At 43.9% G+C, this 18,937-nt stretch overlaps 3 protein-coding genes across 4 annotated transcripts; 2 read left to right on the forward strand and 1 right to left on the reverse strand.

Annotated features, from left to right (window-relative positions):
* The first annotated feature begins 4,794 nt into the window (after positions 1-4,794).
* LOC124149912 (toll-like receptor 6) lies at positions 4,795-10,739 on the forward strand. 2 transcript variants are annotated; one of them, XM_046521756.2, is made up of 2 exons: positions 4,795-5,432; positions 6,262-10,739. In XM_046521756.2, the coding sequence occupies exon 2, from the start codon at positions 6,321-6,323 to the stop codon at positions 7,395-7,397; it is 1,077 nt and encodes a 358-aa protein (XP_046377712.2). In that variant the 5' UTR covers positions 4,795-5,432; positions 6,262-6,320; the 3' UTR covers positions 7,398-10,739. Both variants share the same exon structure in this region, with proteins under 2 accessions (XP_046377712.2, XP_048237957.1).
* A 1,505-nt stretch (positions 10,740-12,244) lies between these two features.
* LOC124149890 (NKAP family protein UM04995-like) lies at positions 12,245-14,294 on the forward strand. Its single transcript, XM_048382325.1, has 2 exons — positions 12,245-12,401; positions 12,760-14,294. Exons 1-2 carry the CDS (start codon positions 12,245-12,247, stop codon positions 14,292-14,294), a joined length of 1,692 nt encoding a protein of 563 aa, XP_048238282.1.
* Positions 14,295-14,433: 139 nt separating this feature from the next.
* LOC124149913 (complement C1q-like protein 4) lies at positions 14,434-18,878 on the reverse strand. The gene is made up of 3 exons (XM_046521759.2): positions 18,756-18,878; positions 18,053-18,120; positions 14,434-14,893 (listed from the first exon to the last, which is right to left on the reverse strand). Exons 2-3 carry the CDS (start codon positions 18,117-18,119, stop codon positions 14,454-14,456), a joined length of 507 nt encoding a protein of 168 aa, XP_046377715.1. The 5' UTR covers position 18,120; positions 18,756-18,878; the 3' UTR covers positions 14,434-14,453.
* Positions 18,879-18,937: the final 59 nt, after the last annotated feature.

The following is an 18,937-nucleotide window of genomic DNA, read 5'->3' on the forward strand; positions in this document are numbered from 1 at the left end:
GCCACGCTCCCAAGATCTTCTCCAGGAGCGCCTTTTTTAATTCAACCATGGGTGAAATGTTGTTGTCACATATCAAAAGCAGATCTAATTATAAGGAATGTCAGTACATTTAAGAATTGACCTTCACTTTGTGTGAGTTCATTGGAGTTTGAACCTTCATAGAGTGAGGGCCAAACATACAGTTTGGACCTCACTCTATGAAGGTTCAAATTCCAATGGGTGTGAGTGAGTTCGGTTTTACGCCGCGTTTAGCAATATTCCAGCAATATCAGGCGGGGGACACCAGAAATGGGCTTCACACATTGTACCCATGTCGAGAATCGAACCCGGGCCTTCGGCGTGACGAGCTAACGCTTTAACCACTAGGCTACCCGACCGCCCCCATACTCCAATGAACTCACACAAAGTGAAAGTCAATTCTTATAAAAAAATATCACAATTTCTTACCTCAAAGGATGTAGGCCAAGATCTAAACACAATTTTATTTAGTACGTGTGACTTCATGTTTATACTGAAAGCCATACAACAACCAGCTATATCGCGGAGTAAAATAGTTCCTCAAAAAGAGAGGTGACATTGGCGTTTGGATGCACAACTTGCTCTTCAGAAACATCTTACGCAGCACATGTGTTCAAATCATAACCTCATTAGATGAGAAAGGTCTGTAAAGAACTTCCTCAGTAAGTCAGTCACAATGACAGCGCGTCGTAATACATTTACATCAAGTACAAGACGTCAAAATGGCCGACACGATAAACGTGACGGGAGTGATTTACGAAGTTGTTAATGAACCTGTGGCGTTTACATGTGTTAGTCATAATTGATCAACTGGCCGATCATTGAAAGATGAATAAAGATGCGTCAAACAGACACTAAGGTAAATTCATAGATTGCTGGAGACGATCAATGTCAGCCTAGACACGGATCAAGTCGACACTACGATAGTTTGGATGAGCATTTCTTCGTTTGTTCATTAGGATGGGCCACAGCGAGGATATTCGTGAACAATCATGCAGTCGCGCTCTCTGACATTTCTCAACGTATACTGAAACGCTGAGACCAAGAATAAAGGTTCTAACTGATCATAAAGAACGCTTATGTATGTTTTCGTGCTAGGGAATTCCCAGGGATTTCCCCAGGAATGTGGAAGTAGTCCGTCAGTGTTGACGTCATTTCAAGAACACGATCTCGCGAAAAACGTTTGAACGTCAAATTGTGTCGTTCATACACTTATGAACGTCAATTTCGCGGTCATGTGACCGACCTTTCGTCCAATGGAAAAGCCGTATATCGTGTAAACTTCAAATTACAAAATTATATTACAAATAACGGAAAACCCTTTTGAGGAAGAGAATGTATGGATGTCAACTTCTTTATCACGATGAGCACAACATTTCAGGTGGCACTTACTCCGAAACGTTGTGTTCCTCATAATAAAGAAGTTGACATCCATACATTATCTTCCTAATGTCACTTCTATATGCCTTTCAAAGACGTAAAGCCCTTTCGCTTGAGTCAATTTATCAAGATCAATAGTACTGCTTCACACAAGGTCAAATGGAATTGCTAGTAGCAAGGTTAAACAACGTCAATATATACACCAGTTGGTAGCAAGGTTAAACATCGTCCATACATACTTCAGTTGCTAGCTAGGTTAAACAACGTCAATATATACTTCAGTTGCTAGCTAGGTTAAACAACGTCAATATATACTTCAGTTGCTAGCTAGGTTAAACAACGTCAATATATACTTCAGTTCGTAGAAAGGTTAAAAAACGTCAATAAATACTTCAGTTGCTAGCAAGGTTAAACAACGTCAATATATACTTCAGTTGCTAGCAAGGTTAAACAACGTCAATATATACTTCAGTTGCTAGCTAGGTTAATTAAAGTCAATATAAACATCAGATGCTAGCCTGGTTAAACAACGTCAATAAATACTTCAGTTGCTAGCTAGATTAAACAACGTCAATATATACTTCAGTTGCTAGGAAGGTTAAACAACGTCAATATATACTTCAGTTGCTGGCTAGGTTAAACAACGTCAATACATACTTCAGTTGCTGGCTAGGTTAAACAACGTCAATATATACTTCAGTTGCTGGCAAGGTTAAACGACGTCAATATATACTTCAGTTGCTAGCTAGGTTAAACAACGTCAATATATACTTCAGTTGCTAGCTAGGTTAAACAACGTCAATACATACTTCAGTTGCTAGCTAGGTTAAACAACGTCAATATATACTTCAGTTGCTAGGAAGGTTAAACAACGTCAATATATACTTCAGTTGCTAGGAAGGTTAAACAACGTCAATACATACTTCAGTTGCTAGGGAGGTTAAACAACGTCAATATATACTTCAGTTGCTAGGAAGGTTAAACAACGTCAATATATACTTCAGTTGCTAGCTAGGTTAAACAACGTCAATACATACTTCAGTTGCTAGCTAGATTAAACAACGTCAATATATACTTCAGTTGCTAGCTAGATTAAACAACGTCAATATATACTTCAGTTGCTAGCTAGGTTAAACAACGTCAATACATACTTCAGTTGCTAGCTAGGTTAAACAACGTCAATATATACTTCAGTTGCTAGGAATGTTAAACAACGTCAATATATACTTCAGTTGCTAGGAAGGTTAAACAACGTCAGTATATACTTCAGTTGCTAGGAAGGTTAAACAACGTCAATATATACTTCAGTTGCTAGCTAGATTAAACAACGTCAATATATACTTCAGTTGCTAGCTAGGTTAAACAACGTCAATACATACTTCAGTTGCTAGCTAGATTTAACAACGTCAATATATACTTCAGTTGCTAGGAAGGTTAAACAACGTCAATATATACTTCAGTTGCTAGGAAGGTTAAACAACGTCAGTATATACTTCAGTTGCTAGCTAGGTTAAACAACGTCAATATAAACATCAGTTGCTAGCTAGGTTAAACAACGTCAATATATACTTCAGTTCGTAGAAAGGTTAAACAACGTCAATAAATACTTCAGTTGCTAGCAAGGTTAAACGACGTCAATATATACTTCAGTTGCTAGCAAGGTAAAACAACGTCAATATATACTTCAGTTGCTAGCAAGGTTAAACAACGTCAATATATACTTCAGTTGCAAGCTAGGTTAAACAACCTCAATACATACTTCAGTTGCTAGCTAGGTTAAAAAAAGTCAATATAAACATCAGTTGCTAGCAAGGTTAAACAACGTCAATATATACTTCAGTTGCTAGCAAGGTTAAACAAAGTCAATATACACTTCGGTTCCTGGTTAAACTGACTCATGAACAGAAGATCTATAAACTTCCTTGAAACATCTTGCCCTGACGGCGTGTCATTTTCCCCTGACGACTTGTCATCCTGCCCTGATGGCGTTTCATGTTGCCCTGAAAGCGTGTCATTTTCCCCTGACGACTTGTCATGTTGCCCTGATGGCGTGTCATCTTGCCTGATGGCGTGTCATTATCCCCTGACGACTTGTCATCTTGCCCTTAAGACGAGTCATGTTGCCCTGATGGCGTGTCATCTTGCCTGACAGCGTGTTATTTTCCCCTGACGACTTGTCATCTTGCCCTGATGGCGTGTCATATTGCCCTGATGGCGTGTCACGTTGCCCTGACAGCGTGTCATTTTCCCCTGACGACTTGTCATTTTCCCCTGACGGCTTGTCATCTTGCCCTGATGGCGTGTCATGTTGCCCTGACGGCGTGTCATCTTGCCATGATGGCGTGTCATGTTGCCCTGATGGCGTGTCATTTTCCCCTAACCACTTGTCATCTTGCCCTGACGGCGTGTCGTTTTCCCCTGATGACTTGTAATGTTGCCCTGATGGCGTGCCATTATCCCCTGACGGCGTGTCGTTTTCCCCTGATGACTTGTAATGTTGCCCTGATGGCGTGTCATTATCCCCTGACGGCGTGTCATTTTCCCCTGATGACTTATAATGTTGCCCTGATGGCGTGTCATTATCCCCTGACGACTTGTCATGTTGCCCTGATGGCGTGTTATGTTGCCCTGATGGCGTGTCATGTTGCCCTGATGGCGTGTCATGTTGCCCTGACAGCGTGTCATCTTCCCCTGAAAACTTGTCATGTTGCCCTGATGGCGTGTCATGTTGCCCTGACAATCAGTCATTTTCCCCTGACGATTTGTCATGTTGCCCTGATGGCGTGTCATGTTGCACTGACAACGTGTCATTTTCCCCTGACGACTTGTCATGTTGCCCTGATTGCGTGTCATCTTGCCCTGATGGCGTGTTATGTTGCCCTGATGGCGTGTCATTTTCCCCTGACGACTTGTCATCTTGCCCTGATGGCGTTTCATGTTGCCCTGATGGCGTGTCATTTTCCCCCTGACGACTTGTCATCCTGCCCTGATGGCGTGTCATTTTCCTCTGACGACTTGTCATGTTGCCCTGATGGCGTGTCATGTTGACCTGATGGCGTGTCATGTTGCCCTGATGACTTGTCATGTTGCCTGACAGCGTGTCATGTTGCCCTAATGGCGTGTCATCTTGCCTTGACGGCGTGTACCCATTGTTTGTTTCTTTCAGTGATTGGTTTCTCTGCTAAGGGTCTATTGTTTTCAGACCGCCATGATATTACAGGAACCTTGTTGACTGTTGAGTTCACTTCCTTATGATACTATTTATTTCCTGAGAACTCCAGTCTCTCTAATAAGCGCTGCGATGGTAATCCCACTATCGTACAGCTAATGTCCGGTTTCAATACATCCTATTTAAGCCAGAGCTGATATTTGTTGCTCTTAAACATCTTAAAACAATGCACAAACTAGATCTGTCGTTAGACGGAAGATGATAGGTGAAACGACCTTGCGGTGTCGCGTCTCTATCGAATGCATCGCGTGCTGTTGGTGAACATCACGTACAGTGTGCAGGACGACAGTTGGTGAACATCACGTACTGTGTGGATGACGACAGTTGGTGAACATCACGTACAGTGTGGAGGACGGCAGTTGGTGAACATCACGTACAGTGTGGATGACGACAGTTGGTGAACATTACGTACAGTGTGGAGGACGACAGTTGGTGAACATCACGTACAGTGTGGAGGACGACAGTTGGTGAACATCACGTACAGTGTGGAGGACGACAGTTGGTGAACATCACGTACAGTGTGGAGGACGACAGTTGGTGAACATCACGTGAAGTGTTGATGACGACAGTTGGTGAACATCACGTACTGTGTGGATGACGACAGTTGGTGAACATCGCGTACTGTGTGGAGGACGACAGTTTGTGAACATCACGTACAGTGTGGATGACAACAGTTGGTGAACATCACGTACAGTGTTGAGGACGACTGTTAGTGAACATCGCGTACAGTGTGGATGACGGCATTTGGTGAACATCGCGTGCAGTGTTGAGGACGACATTTGGTGTACGGGCCAAAGCAGACAAGGTAATGTGCGGTCACATCAGTGAGTGAGTGAGTGAGTGAGTGAGTGAGTGAGTGAGTGAGTGAGTGAGTGAGTGAGTGAGTGAGTGAGTGAGTGAGTGAGTGAGTGAGTGAGTGAGTGAGTGAGTGAGTGAGTGAGTGAGTGAGTGAGTGAGTGAGTGAGTGAGTGAGTGAGTGAGTGAGTGAGTGAGTGAGTGAGTGAGTGAGTGAGTGAGTGAGTGAGTGAGTGAGTGAGTGAGTGAGTGAGTGAGTGAGTGAGTGAGTGAGTGAGTGAGTGAGTGAGTGAGTGAGTGAGTGAGTGAGTGAGTGAGTGAGTGAGTGAGTGAGTGAGTGAGTGAGTGAGTGAGTGAGTGAGTGAGTGAGTGAGTGAGTGAGTGAGTGAGTGAGTGAGTGAGTGAGTGAGTGAGTGAGTGAGTGAGTGAGTGAGTGAGTGAGTGAGTGAGTGAGTGAGTGAGTGAGTGAGTGAGTGAGTGAGTGAGTGAGTGAGTGAGTGAGTGAGTGAGTGAGTGAGTGAGTGAGTGAGTGAGTGAGTGAGTGAGTGAGTGAGTGAGTGAGTGAGTGAGTGAGTGAGTGAGTGAGTGAGTGAGTGAGTGAGTGAGTGAATTTCTCCAACGCCTCTGCCAACATTATCTTTAGAAACAGGATCTTCGCTTTACCTCAATTAACGTAAAGGTATCTAGGCAGTCAATTTGTCTAACCCTATTTATAGGTTGTTATCAAGCGCTTTAAGTTACTTTATCGTTAATTATTTTTTGTCTTCCCAACCTTTGGCTAGCACATGATGGTTTTCTGTAATTTCTAATCTAAACTGTTCCGTCTTGTACGCTCTCAGAATCAGGACTATAAAGTTTCCGCGGACTGAGAGTGGATGCTGCGTGGGAAGGCTCCAGGATGTCCCTTTGGAGGCTGTGTGCTGGGGTTCTGTTGATGTGTTCGGTTCTGTCGGGGTCTGATGCAGCACTCGATGCCGCTACTGAGGGCAACTGGACCTTTCCATGCTGCCATATAACAGGGGGAAACCTCACCTACATCCCAAGGATAAATATCACATGCGATTGCTTGAACTTCTCAAACAACACCCTAAGAAATATAACCAACGAAACATTCAAAAACATAACCTTCGTAAAAAGTTTAATACTTCACAAAGATAAGATCCGGAACATATCAAGTTATGCCTTCAGGAATCTTACATCTTTAAAATACCTCGATCTTCAATACAATTTTATCTATCCACATGACCTTGTTATCGCATTCCAAAGTTTACACCACAATATTCAGATCATCAACTTATCGCGAAACAGACTGAAAAGGTTCAATGGTTTCGTTGACGTCCTCATTGGAAAAAACATCACAACACTGACTCTGGAATACTGTCGTATCGAACAAACGTTAAACTTTTCCGAACTTTCTTTGCTTAAGCCATTGCGTGTTTTATCGATGGGGCACAACGCCCTGTACACAACCACTGGTCATGTGCCCTCACACCTGACGAACATCACGTTACGTGACAACTACTTAAGACACCTGCCAAGATTCTGTAGCAATCACACCAAGGTCTCCCAGCTCAGATACCTCGACTTATGTGACAACAACATTTACTGCCTACCACGACTCCATATTGAATGTCTTACAAGTCTGGAGTATCTTTATATCACGAACAACCAAGTGGGGGTGATTGGATCCAGTACGTTTACGTCGCTGCCGCGACTTGGGGTCATCTACCTGGAGAACGTCTTCGAAAACGCCAATGGGCATGTTTACAGTTATGCTTTTAATAACAGCGTTATTAAATCGCTGATTCTGAATAGCCTTACTGCATATGGTTCTTTCATCGGTACAGTCGACCCTGCATGTTTAGGAGGGTGTGGCGGGTTGTTGGAACTGTCTTTGTGCTACAATGACATGGCTGATGCAAATAATACTTTTTTGATACACTTCTTGGAAATCTCAGTACTGTTCAGACCTTGAGATTAGCACATTGCCAATTGTATTTTCTACCGAAGGTGGTATCCAACCTCCTGCAGTTGGAAAAGCTTGACGTTCACGGAAACCGCATACTGCTGTTAGAAGATGGGATGTTTGATAATTTGAAGAATCTGAAAACCATCGATGTTTCAAAAAATGCATTGCTAATGGTGCTTGAATCGGTCTTCCCACTAAATCTTCGAAACCAACTTGTTACAGTCAAATTAGAATACAACAGTTATATATGCAAGTGCGTAAATCTGTGGTTCATAGAATGGGTTACAGGGTCCGGAAAGTTTTCCAATCTCGATTCCTACAGGTGTGGTTACCCGCCTAACTTGCAGTCCATTTCCATATTCGACGCTGGTGTGTCTGAACAACACTGTCGGATGTCCCCCTTGACGTTCCCAATAATTTTCGGACTCTCGGTCCCCACTCTCGTGCTACTCATTCTTATCTCCCTTGCCTATAGGTGGCGCTGGCACATCCGGTATTATGTGTTTATGCTGCGATACAAGAAGAGGAATAATGAAGACGTGCAGATGACCTTCACATTTGACGCGTTTGTTCTCTATTGTGATGAAGATTCCAGCTGGGTGAGACACCACCTTCTACCAAGTGTTGAAGTAGACGACAGTCTACAGCTATGCATCCACGAGAGGAACTTCACGCCTGGACGGTACATTGTTGACAACATCATGGATAATCTAGAAAACAGCAGAAAGGTTGTCCTTGTGTTGTCCAACAACTTCAGCCAGAGTCCGTGGTGCCAGTTTGAGTTGACCTTGGTCCAGAAACGTGCTCTGGAGAGAGAGTTCTACGTGGTTGTTATTGTCCTGGAGGAGATGGACGACCGATACATGACCTCATCACTGTACGCACTGCTGCAGACGACAACCTACATCAAGTGGCCGGGGGAAGAAGAACACAGGTGTATGTTCTGGACTCGTCTGAAACAGTGCCTGCAGCAGTAATGTGCATCTCTTGCTGTCATGTATACACAACGTAAGGCTGGAAACCCATCTATCCGGACTAGTACTGTATGTTTATGTCAAAACATCTACAAAAAACATTACTGTTCATTCACTTTAAATACATTCATTACTTGCTGTTGTGTATATATATGTTACTCACACGTCTGAGACAGTCTTGTAGCTGTGAGGTTCATTTCTTGCTGTTGTGTACATAGATGTTGCCACACGTCTGAGATAGTGTTGTAGCTGTGAGGTTCATATCTTGCTGTTGTGTATATATATGTTACCACACGCCTGAGACAGTCTTGTAGCTGTGAGGTTCATATCTTGCTGTTGTATACATAGATGTTACCCACACGTCTGAGACATAGGTGTAGCTGTGCGGTTCATATCTTGCTGTTGTATACATAGATGTTACCAACACGTCTGAGACAGTGTTGTAGCTGTGCGGTTCATATCTTGCTGTTGTGTATATAGATGTTACTCACACGTCTGAGATAGTGTTGTAGCTGTGAGGTTCATATCTTGCTGTTGTGTATATATATGTTACCACACGCCTGAGACAGTCTTGTAGCTATGAGATTCATATCTTGCTGTTGTATACATAGATGTTACCCACACGTCTGAGACATAGGTGTAGCTGTGAGGTTCATATCTTGCTGTTGTGTATATAGATGTTACCCACACGTCTGAGACAGTGGTGTAGCTGTGAGGTTCATATCTTGCTGTTGTATACATAGATGTTACCCACACGTCTGAGACATAGGTGTAGCTGTGCGGTTCATATCTTGCTGTTGTATACATAGATGTTACCAACACGTCTGAGACAGTGTTGTAGCTGTGCGGTTCATATCTTGCTGTTGTGTATATAGATGTTACTCACACGTCTGAGATAGTGTTGTAGCTGTGAGGTTCATGTCTTGCTGTTGTGTATATATATGTTACCACACGCCTGAGACAGTCTTGTAGCTGTGAGGTTCATATCTTGCTGTTGTATACATAGATGTTACCCACACGTCTGAGACATAGGTGTAGCTGTGCGGTTCATATCTTGCTGTTGTATACATAGATGTTACCCACACGTCTGAGACAGTGTTGTAGCTGTGCGGTTCATATCTTGCTGTTGTGTATATAGATGTTACCACACCGTCTGAGACAGTGTTGGAGCTGTGAGGTTCATATCTTGCTGTTGTGTATATAGATGTTACCAACACGTCTGAGACAGTGTTGTAGCTGTGAGGTTCATATCTTGCTGTTGTGTATATAGATGTTACCACACCGTCTGAGACAGTGTTGGAGCTGTGAGGTTCATATCTGGCTGTTGTGTATATAGATGTTACCCACACGTCTGAGACAGTCTTGCAGCTGTGAGATTCATATCTTTCTGTTGTGTATATTGATGTCGCCCACACGTCTGAGACAGTGGTGTAGCCGTGAGGTTCATATCTGGCTGTTGTATACATAGATGTCGCCCACACGTCTGAGAGAGTGGTGTAGCTGTGCGGTTCATATCTTTCTGTTGTGTATATAGATATTATTCGACACTTCTTAGGCAGTGTTGTAGCTGAGGTCAGTAGCTTGCTGTTGTGTATACATGTGTTGCTCCACACCTCTGAGACAGTGTTATAGATGTTATTCCACACAACTAAGATAGTGTTGTAGCTGCGAGGTTCATATCGTGACGAACCATCTCCCATATCATACTATGAAATGTTTTCCTTGCATGTCAGTATCCACACTCAATGTTTAGTTCATATTATAGACTTAAGTTAAACATGTTGGTGTACATCAGGATGGAACGAGTGACAGTTTATTCTGAATGTCATGTAATGTTGCTTTTATCATATCAACTCAAGAATAAATACATCAAGCGTAGCGCGTGTTTGCGTTACTGGATGAACGAGCACCTGTTACACAGCAAGATTCCTGTAAATTGCCTCTGTGTAATGAATGTTCTTTATCGCTGTAGTCACAGCAATATAGAGTATGTTTAAAAACAGGTAAACCAGTGGTTGACAGCATGAACACCGTTGTCGGAGAATGACCGTCATGCACGCCGTCAGGATACACCGACCTACATGTCACACGCTGCAACTAGCGACACAGTGTTGCTTTCAGTTGGAATTGTTTTTTGTTTAGGCTAGACCAAATTAATATATTATATTATTAATTGCTTTGGTCAATAATATGTGCTAACTCGCTCGAATAAGAATAGGTCCCCAGTAACTTATACTTGGTGACGTGGTTTATTGTGTGTCAACGTCCCCCGAAGGCATGGATCTTTGCTCACAATATCAATCACTGGATTGTCTCGATTATTTAAAGGCCGCTGGAATATACCTGGAGTAATACAACACAAACGCACGCGCACGCGCACACGCACGCACGCACGCACGCACGCACGTGAGCACGCACGCACGCGCGCGCGCACACACACAAACGCACGCACGAACACACACACACACACACACGCGCACGCACGCACGCACGCACGCACGCACACACACACACAATTTCTCTCTCTAGGCTCCTACAGCAAGTATAACGTACTTAACTAACTGTATATTGTTCCGGACGGACACGGCTTAACCCACCATCATAGTTTCCGGGCATCTCTGAGGGACACAACTCTACACAGCGCATTGTGGCTCTATAGACCACTTTGTACCCCCCCCCCCCCCCCCCCCCCCCCCCCCAACCGATTACACGCTTTGATAGAATCATGTCTGTTTGTCATTGTGTCAATTTCCTTCGTGTTAACATAATTTACATGTGATCTTAATTCTTCCGTTTAACTATTTAATGAGGAGGTTTCTGTTTCCCTGTGTTTGTATAATATTAGGACATTGTTGGAAGTAACGCACGGTGATGACAGTGGTATAATCGCAGTGACAACTAAACCTCCCTACAACGTCCTCAACGGCAGGGTAACAAGAGCTATGTCAAAACACCGACGTTATCTTAATTCTGATAAATACTTGTTTGCTGAAAGAATATGTCCTGCTAGAAACATTGCTCACCAACTGAAAGTGTATTCCCATACAGTCAGGTTTTGTTGATGCCACAAAATCCACGCAGATCCTGGCCGATTAAGATGCTGTTAAATAGTGATTCTTAGTCGAGTGCGAGGGCACTCTTAAAACGGTCGAAGCTTGACACATTGCTGTTCACTAGAACTTAAGGAAACGCGTAGGAATACAAGGTCTGGGTGAACATCCCCAATTTATGATATAGTGCCAAATTATTTTCAGCCTTGGCTATTTATATAAGCGCTCACACATCCGGGAATCACTATCTTATCATTTAGGGATTTTATGCAATACTTTTGGAAGAAGCAAACCCCACACCGTGAAGAGGGCTTACTATTGGTGCATCCTGCTCCGTGGCCTCATTTGCATATTTATGGGATCCCAAGACCAGGTTTATCGGATTAGCTTAACGCATGGAACACACTAACAATTATACATAAGGCGGCTTGTAACAGTTCAGTAACAGGCGGGGCGACATTATGCACAGTGCAGGCGTTAAAACTTACAAGCAAAGGTCTGAGGTGACGTACTCAGGATGATTCGATTCGAACCCGCAGCTGACAGATACAACTCATCGAGTTGTGTCCCTTTAGACCACTGGGCCGCTCATGCTCCTCTTCTCCCGCCAGGGGGCCCTGGTGGCTTAGTCGTCTAAATATCTTTGGCGTGAAAGAAATCCATGATCATTGGTTCGAATCCAAGATTCGCTCTGATAATGTTTCTAGGTTTATCTAGTTTGTTTTATTATATATGCTGTTAAATTGTGAAAACAAATATTTTATTCGCCAAATAAATGTTCGTATTCAGAAGTGGACATCGTTTGAGATCATGTTCTACCCTTTGTGCAATGCAGGGATATCACGAAGATAATGCCTCCCACGTTGCACGTGTTGTAAAGGACTTTATGAGGCAGCATAACATTGATGTACTGCCATGGCCGACTGTTTCGTTAGACCCTTCCCGCATACAACTTGTCTTGGTGAAATGGAATGGTGATGTAAACGGTAATCATCGTTGTGGTTTGGACCTGAAGGTTGCACTGTTTCGGCAGCTGTTTTCAGACTATTGACGTTTTAATACCGTTTGTAATTTTTTTGTCAAATGCAATTTTCAAAGGTATAATTTCATTTGCCCGGAAGTTTACAAATGACGGCATATGCGTTCATATCGGACTTACATACTCGTCGTATCAAGACACACACATATGTGTATGCGCACTTGTTGGATACAATGATGCTAATATCCCCAAATTAACAATAAAGACCAATACGACACAAGACACAAGACACAAAACACAAGGCACACTAATCTCAACACAAGACAGTCGACACATAACACATGACACACTAATCTCAACATAAGACACTCGACACCCGACACGAGACACTCGCCCACAAGACACCCGACACACGACACACGACACAAGACACAAGACACAAGACCCTCGACATACGACACAAGACACCCGACACAAGACACAATACACTCGACACTCGACACAAGACACTCGACACAAGACACAAGACACACGACACTCGACACACGACACAAGACACAAGACACCTGACGCAAGACACACGACACACGACACGAGACACTCGCCACAAGACACAAGACACTCAACACAAGACTCTCGACACACGACACAAGACACAAGACACAAGACACCTGACACACGACACAAGACGCAAGACACTCGACACAAGACACTCGACGCAAGTCACAAGACACTCGACACAAGATACAAGACACCCGACACAAGACACTCGACACAAGACACACGACACAAGACACTCGACACAAGACACAAGACACACGACACTCGACACACGACACAAGACACAAGACACCCGACGCAAGACACACGACACACGACACGAGACACTCGCCACAAGACACAAGACACTCGACACAAGACTCTCGACACACGACACAAGACACAAGACACAAGACACCCGACACCCGACACACGACACAAGACACAAGACACAAGACACCCGACGCAAGACACACGACACACGACACGAGACACTCGCCACAAGACACAAGACACTCGACACAAGACTCTCGACACACGACACAAGACACAAGACACAAGACACCCGACACACGACACAAGACGCAAGACACTCGACACAAGACACTCGACGCAAGACACAAGACACTCGACACAAGATACAAGACACCCGACACAAGACACTCGACACAAGACACACGACACAAGGCACACTAATCTCTACACAAGATACACGACACAAAATACAAGACACACTTATCTCAACACAAGACACTCGACATACGACACGGGACACTCGCTACAAGACATCGGACACACGACACACGACATAAGACACAAGGCACTCGACACAAGACCCTCGACACACGACACAAGGCACAAAACACAAGACAACCCGACACGCGACACAAGACACTCGACACAAGACACTCGACACAAGACACCCGATACAAGACACTCGACACAAGACACCCGACACAAGACGCTCGACAAAAGACACTCGACAAACGACACAGGACACTCGACACACGACACCCGACACACGACACAAGAATCTCGATACAAGACACCCGACACCCGACACAGGGCACTCGACACACGACACAAGACACCCGACAAAAGACACTCGACGCTCGACACAAGACACACGGCACAAGAATCTCGATACAAGACACCCGACACCCGACACCCGACACAAAACACTCAACACAAGACACTCGGCACAAGACACTCGACACAAGACACTCGACACAAGACACTCGACACAGCTTTCAACACATACACTCGACATGAAACACTCGACACACGACACAAGGCACTCGGCGCAAGACAATCGACACACGACACAAGACACACGACACAAGACACTCGACACACGTAACAAGACACAAGACTCTCGACACACGACACAAGACAATCGACACTCGACACACGACACACGACACAAGACTCTCGATAGAAGGCACAAGGCACTCAAACCCAAACCTCGACCAGTGCAGTGCAGTTCACAAAAGAGCGAACAGTGTCGTAGCTTATTTATTTACGAGCTTTTAGCTGGGTATAGGAGAAAGCCGTTAAACGTGGCGTACACCTCATCGGAGGCGCCGTACAGATAAACGTCCCCGTGACCTTGGAGGTGTACGACGTCGCCGACGGCAAGTTGAAGGACGATGGCGTTGGAAGCAGCACCGTAGTCGTTGGCAGAGTGGGAGTAGGCGGAGATGACGTACGCGTTATTCTTAAACAGCTCCATCCAGATGGATCCGTCAGACTCCGTCAGACCATGAAACTGGAACACGTAAGTCCCTGCCGCCGGGCAGGTGAACTCGCCCGTGTTGTTGTCGTAGGCGTCGCCGATGTTGGTGAAGACTCTGTCGAAGGTGATGTTGACGGGCTGGTGGAGCTCAAGATTGGTCGTCAAACCGGCAGAGAATGCGACCCTGGATGACCCAGCTCGTTTGTTCAGGTGTTCTGTTATATCTGGAATACAAACAAACAAAAAGTGTACACGCGAGCCAATGTAATTATTACCTTGCAGACAACACGTCCGGCAACCTGTTATACTTGAGTGTAAGGCGGGCACTGGTTGTCATTGAGAACGATGACAAACAGGCTGTGAACACCCGATGCCAATTTTAGTCGTCTCTTACTGCAACCATTGGGTAATGAACGAGCATATCCCGCTCCGGGATGCCCACGCGGCCATAACGTCAGTATTCATTTTGACGACGGGGTACGGGTGAAACTGCTAACTACAAACACGCGGCGTTAACCATGTTTGATCATCCAAAACTGGCTCCCACAGCAGATATCGCTTGGATAAGATCAAGCGATATCTACACTGTAGATATCGCTGCAATAAAATTACATCACAATGCTTTGCAGACCATTGTGACGTCACTGGTTACCATGACGTCACAATCAAATTACATCACTAATGGCTCTGCTACTGAAGTTGTAGGCAGTACTTTTTACACTGAAGACACTGCTAATTACTGTCTACAAATTGAAAAAGTTGGAAGAATGATGTTGGATGATAAATAAAATCTCACCCTCGTGTCTTTTGATATCAAATATATCAACACTCGTTGATAAAAGTGGCAAAAGTCCTCGGCAAGCCTCGGAATTTTTCCACTTTTATCAACTCGTGTTGATATATTTGATATCAAAAGACACTCGGATGAGATTCTCTATAACCCAGGAACACGTATTCCCAGGATTCAGGTCAGCACTACTCCTGGAAGATATCAGCTAAAAGAAAACAAGAAGTGCTGAAGCTCACCTATACACAAAATGGAACAAAAAGAGAACAGCCTCAATTTACTAGTTATTATTTACTCAATATGTGGATTATTCTTCAAAACCATTATTCGATCATATCCAATAGCGTTATTATTCTGATTCCTTTTTTTAACATCTTTATAATGTGAGGTTCAACAATATGTATGAATCTCGTCCCATACATGTGATGTCGCTCAGACATATATGAACAGTAACCTTTCGAGATATGCTTGTCAACCAACGGGATCGCTCACGGATTCTTGCATACTGTTGAAGGGTATCAGTTTGAGTAAATGTATGTATCACAACAAACTCAAGTAATGGCAGAAATAGAAGATGCCCAGATTCAAACTTTCGAATGATTGATAAACACATGCTTATGATACATATAGTCGGAATCATACAATGACGTCCGCTTGTAGTATATTTCTTATGATTATGGACATTGTTTTTGCCGCAGACTCGTTCTACAACAGCAAATTCATTCTACAATAGCAAACTCGTTCTACAATAGCAAACTCGTTCTACAATAGCAAACTCGTTCTACAATAGCAAACTCGTTCTTCAATAGCAGACTCATTCTACAATAGAAGACTCGCTCTACAATAGCAAACTCATTCTACAATAGCAAACTCGTTCTACAATAGCAGACTCGTTCTACAATAGCAAACTCATTCTACAATAGCAAACTCGTTCTACAATAGCAGACTCGTTCTACAATAGCAGCCTCATTCTTCAATAGAAGAGTCATTCTAAAATAGCAGACTCATTCTACAATAGCAGCCTCATTCTACAATAGCAGACTCATTCTACAATAGCAGCCTCATTCTACAATAACAGACTCGTTCTACAATAGCAGATTCATTCTACAATAGCAGCCTCGTTCTACAATAGCAAACTCGTTCTAAAATAGCAGACTCATTCTACAATATCAGACTCGTTCTACAATAGCAGACTCGTTCTACAATAGCAGACTCATTCTACAATAGCAGACTCATTCTACAATAGCAGACTCGTTCTACAATAGCAAACTCGTTCTAAAATAGCAAACTGACTTTACAATAGCAGACTCGTTCTACAATAGCAAACTCATTCTACAATAGCAGACTCGTTCTACAATAGCAAACTCGTTCTACAATAGCAAACTCACTTCACAATAGCAGACTCGTTCTACAATAGCAAACTCACTTCACAATAGCAGACTCATTCTACAATAGCAGACTCATTTTACAATAGCAAACTCACTTTACAATAGCAGACTCGTTCTACAATAGCAAACTCATTCTACAACCGCAGATTCGTTCTATATCTAGTTCTCACATCTGTGTACAGTTGCACGAATCACAGAAATCCAAGTTTAGATGCCATTAAAAGCTACCAATATTTGATGCCTGAAAATCGTTTTATGATATTTGGAATAAAGAGTAAGAGATTTTATAACAATAAGTTATTGGTAAAATGAACTACAAACTAAAAAGTGAAAGTGCATATATTAGGAAAACTAACAAGGCCGCTGCAAATATATATATTGCCTTTTGTTCCATTGAGTTTATGTTATTGGCATCAATTAATTGTTTTAATGAAACCTTCATGGATTCCTACTGTACGAGTAAGGCAGGCTACTGTTTATGTATTTTTCGCCACACACGGTAATATACCAACCGTAAGTCCGGAACAGACAAACCAGTGATTGATATTATGAGCAGCGGCCCACGCCGACGTGGAACGAAGAGACCTTTCACTGAGGGCAACGAGTCTGACTGCCAGATCCATGCAGTGACCTCCTACGACCATCATGGGTTGCTGGGACCTACTGTATTAAACCCGGAATCCCCTAACGTGCAGGAGATAACACCGTGGGGTTTAAACTGTGAGGGGCAGTCGGGTAGCCTAGTGGTTAAAGCGTTCGCTCGTCACGCCGATGATCCGGGTTCGATTCCCGACATGGGTACAATATGTGGAGCCAATATCTGGTGTCACCCGCCGTGATATTGCTGGAATATTGCTATAAAACAATATTCATTCACTCAGTCGTAAGAGGCGACTTAATGGATCGGGTGGTCAGATCCAGTGACTTGGTTGATTGGTGCCATCTTACCTCAACATCATTGCTCACACTATCAATCACTGGACTGTCTGGTCAAAACTGGATTATTTACAGCCCGTTCTCTCTCTCTCTCTCTCGCACGCACGCACGCACGCACACACGCACGCACGCACGCACGCACGCACACACGCACGCACACACGCACGCACGCACACACACACGTGCAACAATCCATGGTGCTGACAGGCCGAGAACACACCCCTTGAGACGATGAGCTAAGTTACATCACCCCCGAGGTGCCCGATACTTACCCACACCGATGGATGCGACCAGCGTCACAGCACACAGACACAGCAACGCCGTCGTTGTCGTAGCCATCCTGTTGAACAAAGGCAGCAGTTACAGAGGAACCAACTGTCATAACCATGACGAATCCAGCGTTCAACCCCTCAATCAGCAGATTCTGCTCCAGATAAGGGAAGCAACTCTTGCTCAGCTTTACACCGCTGAACTGCCCGTGTCGCCATGCACACTTGCACAATACGATCGTAGCACTAAGACAGTTGCAATAGCGTTGACTTGCATTAAGACCGCTTTGTGCAAGCGCCCATAAAAACTACCGACGTCTTATAAAGTACCCCGTTTTCCATCATTAGGAGAATTGCGAATCAAACGATGAGACTTGACCTGATAAAACTATTGTCATAATTCTGCGGAAGTAATTTGTTTGTGTATTTGAGTTTAAGCAGCGTTTAAAGGTAAATTCATTTTACCACATATGACATGGGGCGGTCGGGTAGCCTAGTGGTTAAAGCGTTCGCTCGTCACGCCGAAGACCCGGGTTCGATTCCCGACATGGGTACAATGTGTGCAGCCCATTTCTGGTGTCCCCCGCCATGATATTGCTGGAATATTGCTAAAAGCGGCGTAAAACCACACTCACTCACTCACATATGACATATATCAGTAACAAATCATGAACGGAATAACACAAGGAGCAAAATGATCACCTACTTTGTGAAATCGTCGACTTGCTAGGTATGATCTGTGTCATGAGATGTCGCCTTCCTTCAACACCTGGAGTACCGACCTGTCCGACGCCTTATCTCCATGTAGCCACACTGTGCTGTCTGTTGTCACTCCTCATGACCTGGAGTAGTACACTGGATACAAGCAAACAAACAATGAAAGTACTT

This window comes from Haliotis rufescens, unplaced genomic scaffold (genome assembly GCF_023055435.1).
Source record: "Haliotis rufescens isolate VD_foot unplaced genomic scaffold, xgHalRufe1.0.p SCAF_4, whole genome shotgun sequence".
Classification (NCBI taxonomy): domain Eukaryota; kingdom Metazoa; phylum Mollusca; class Gastropoda; order Lepetellida; family Haliotidae; genus Haliotis; species Haliotis rufescens.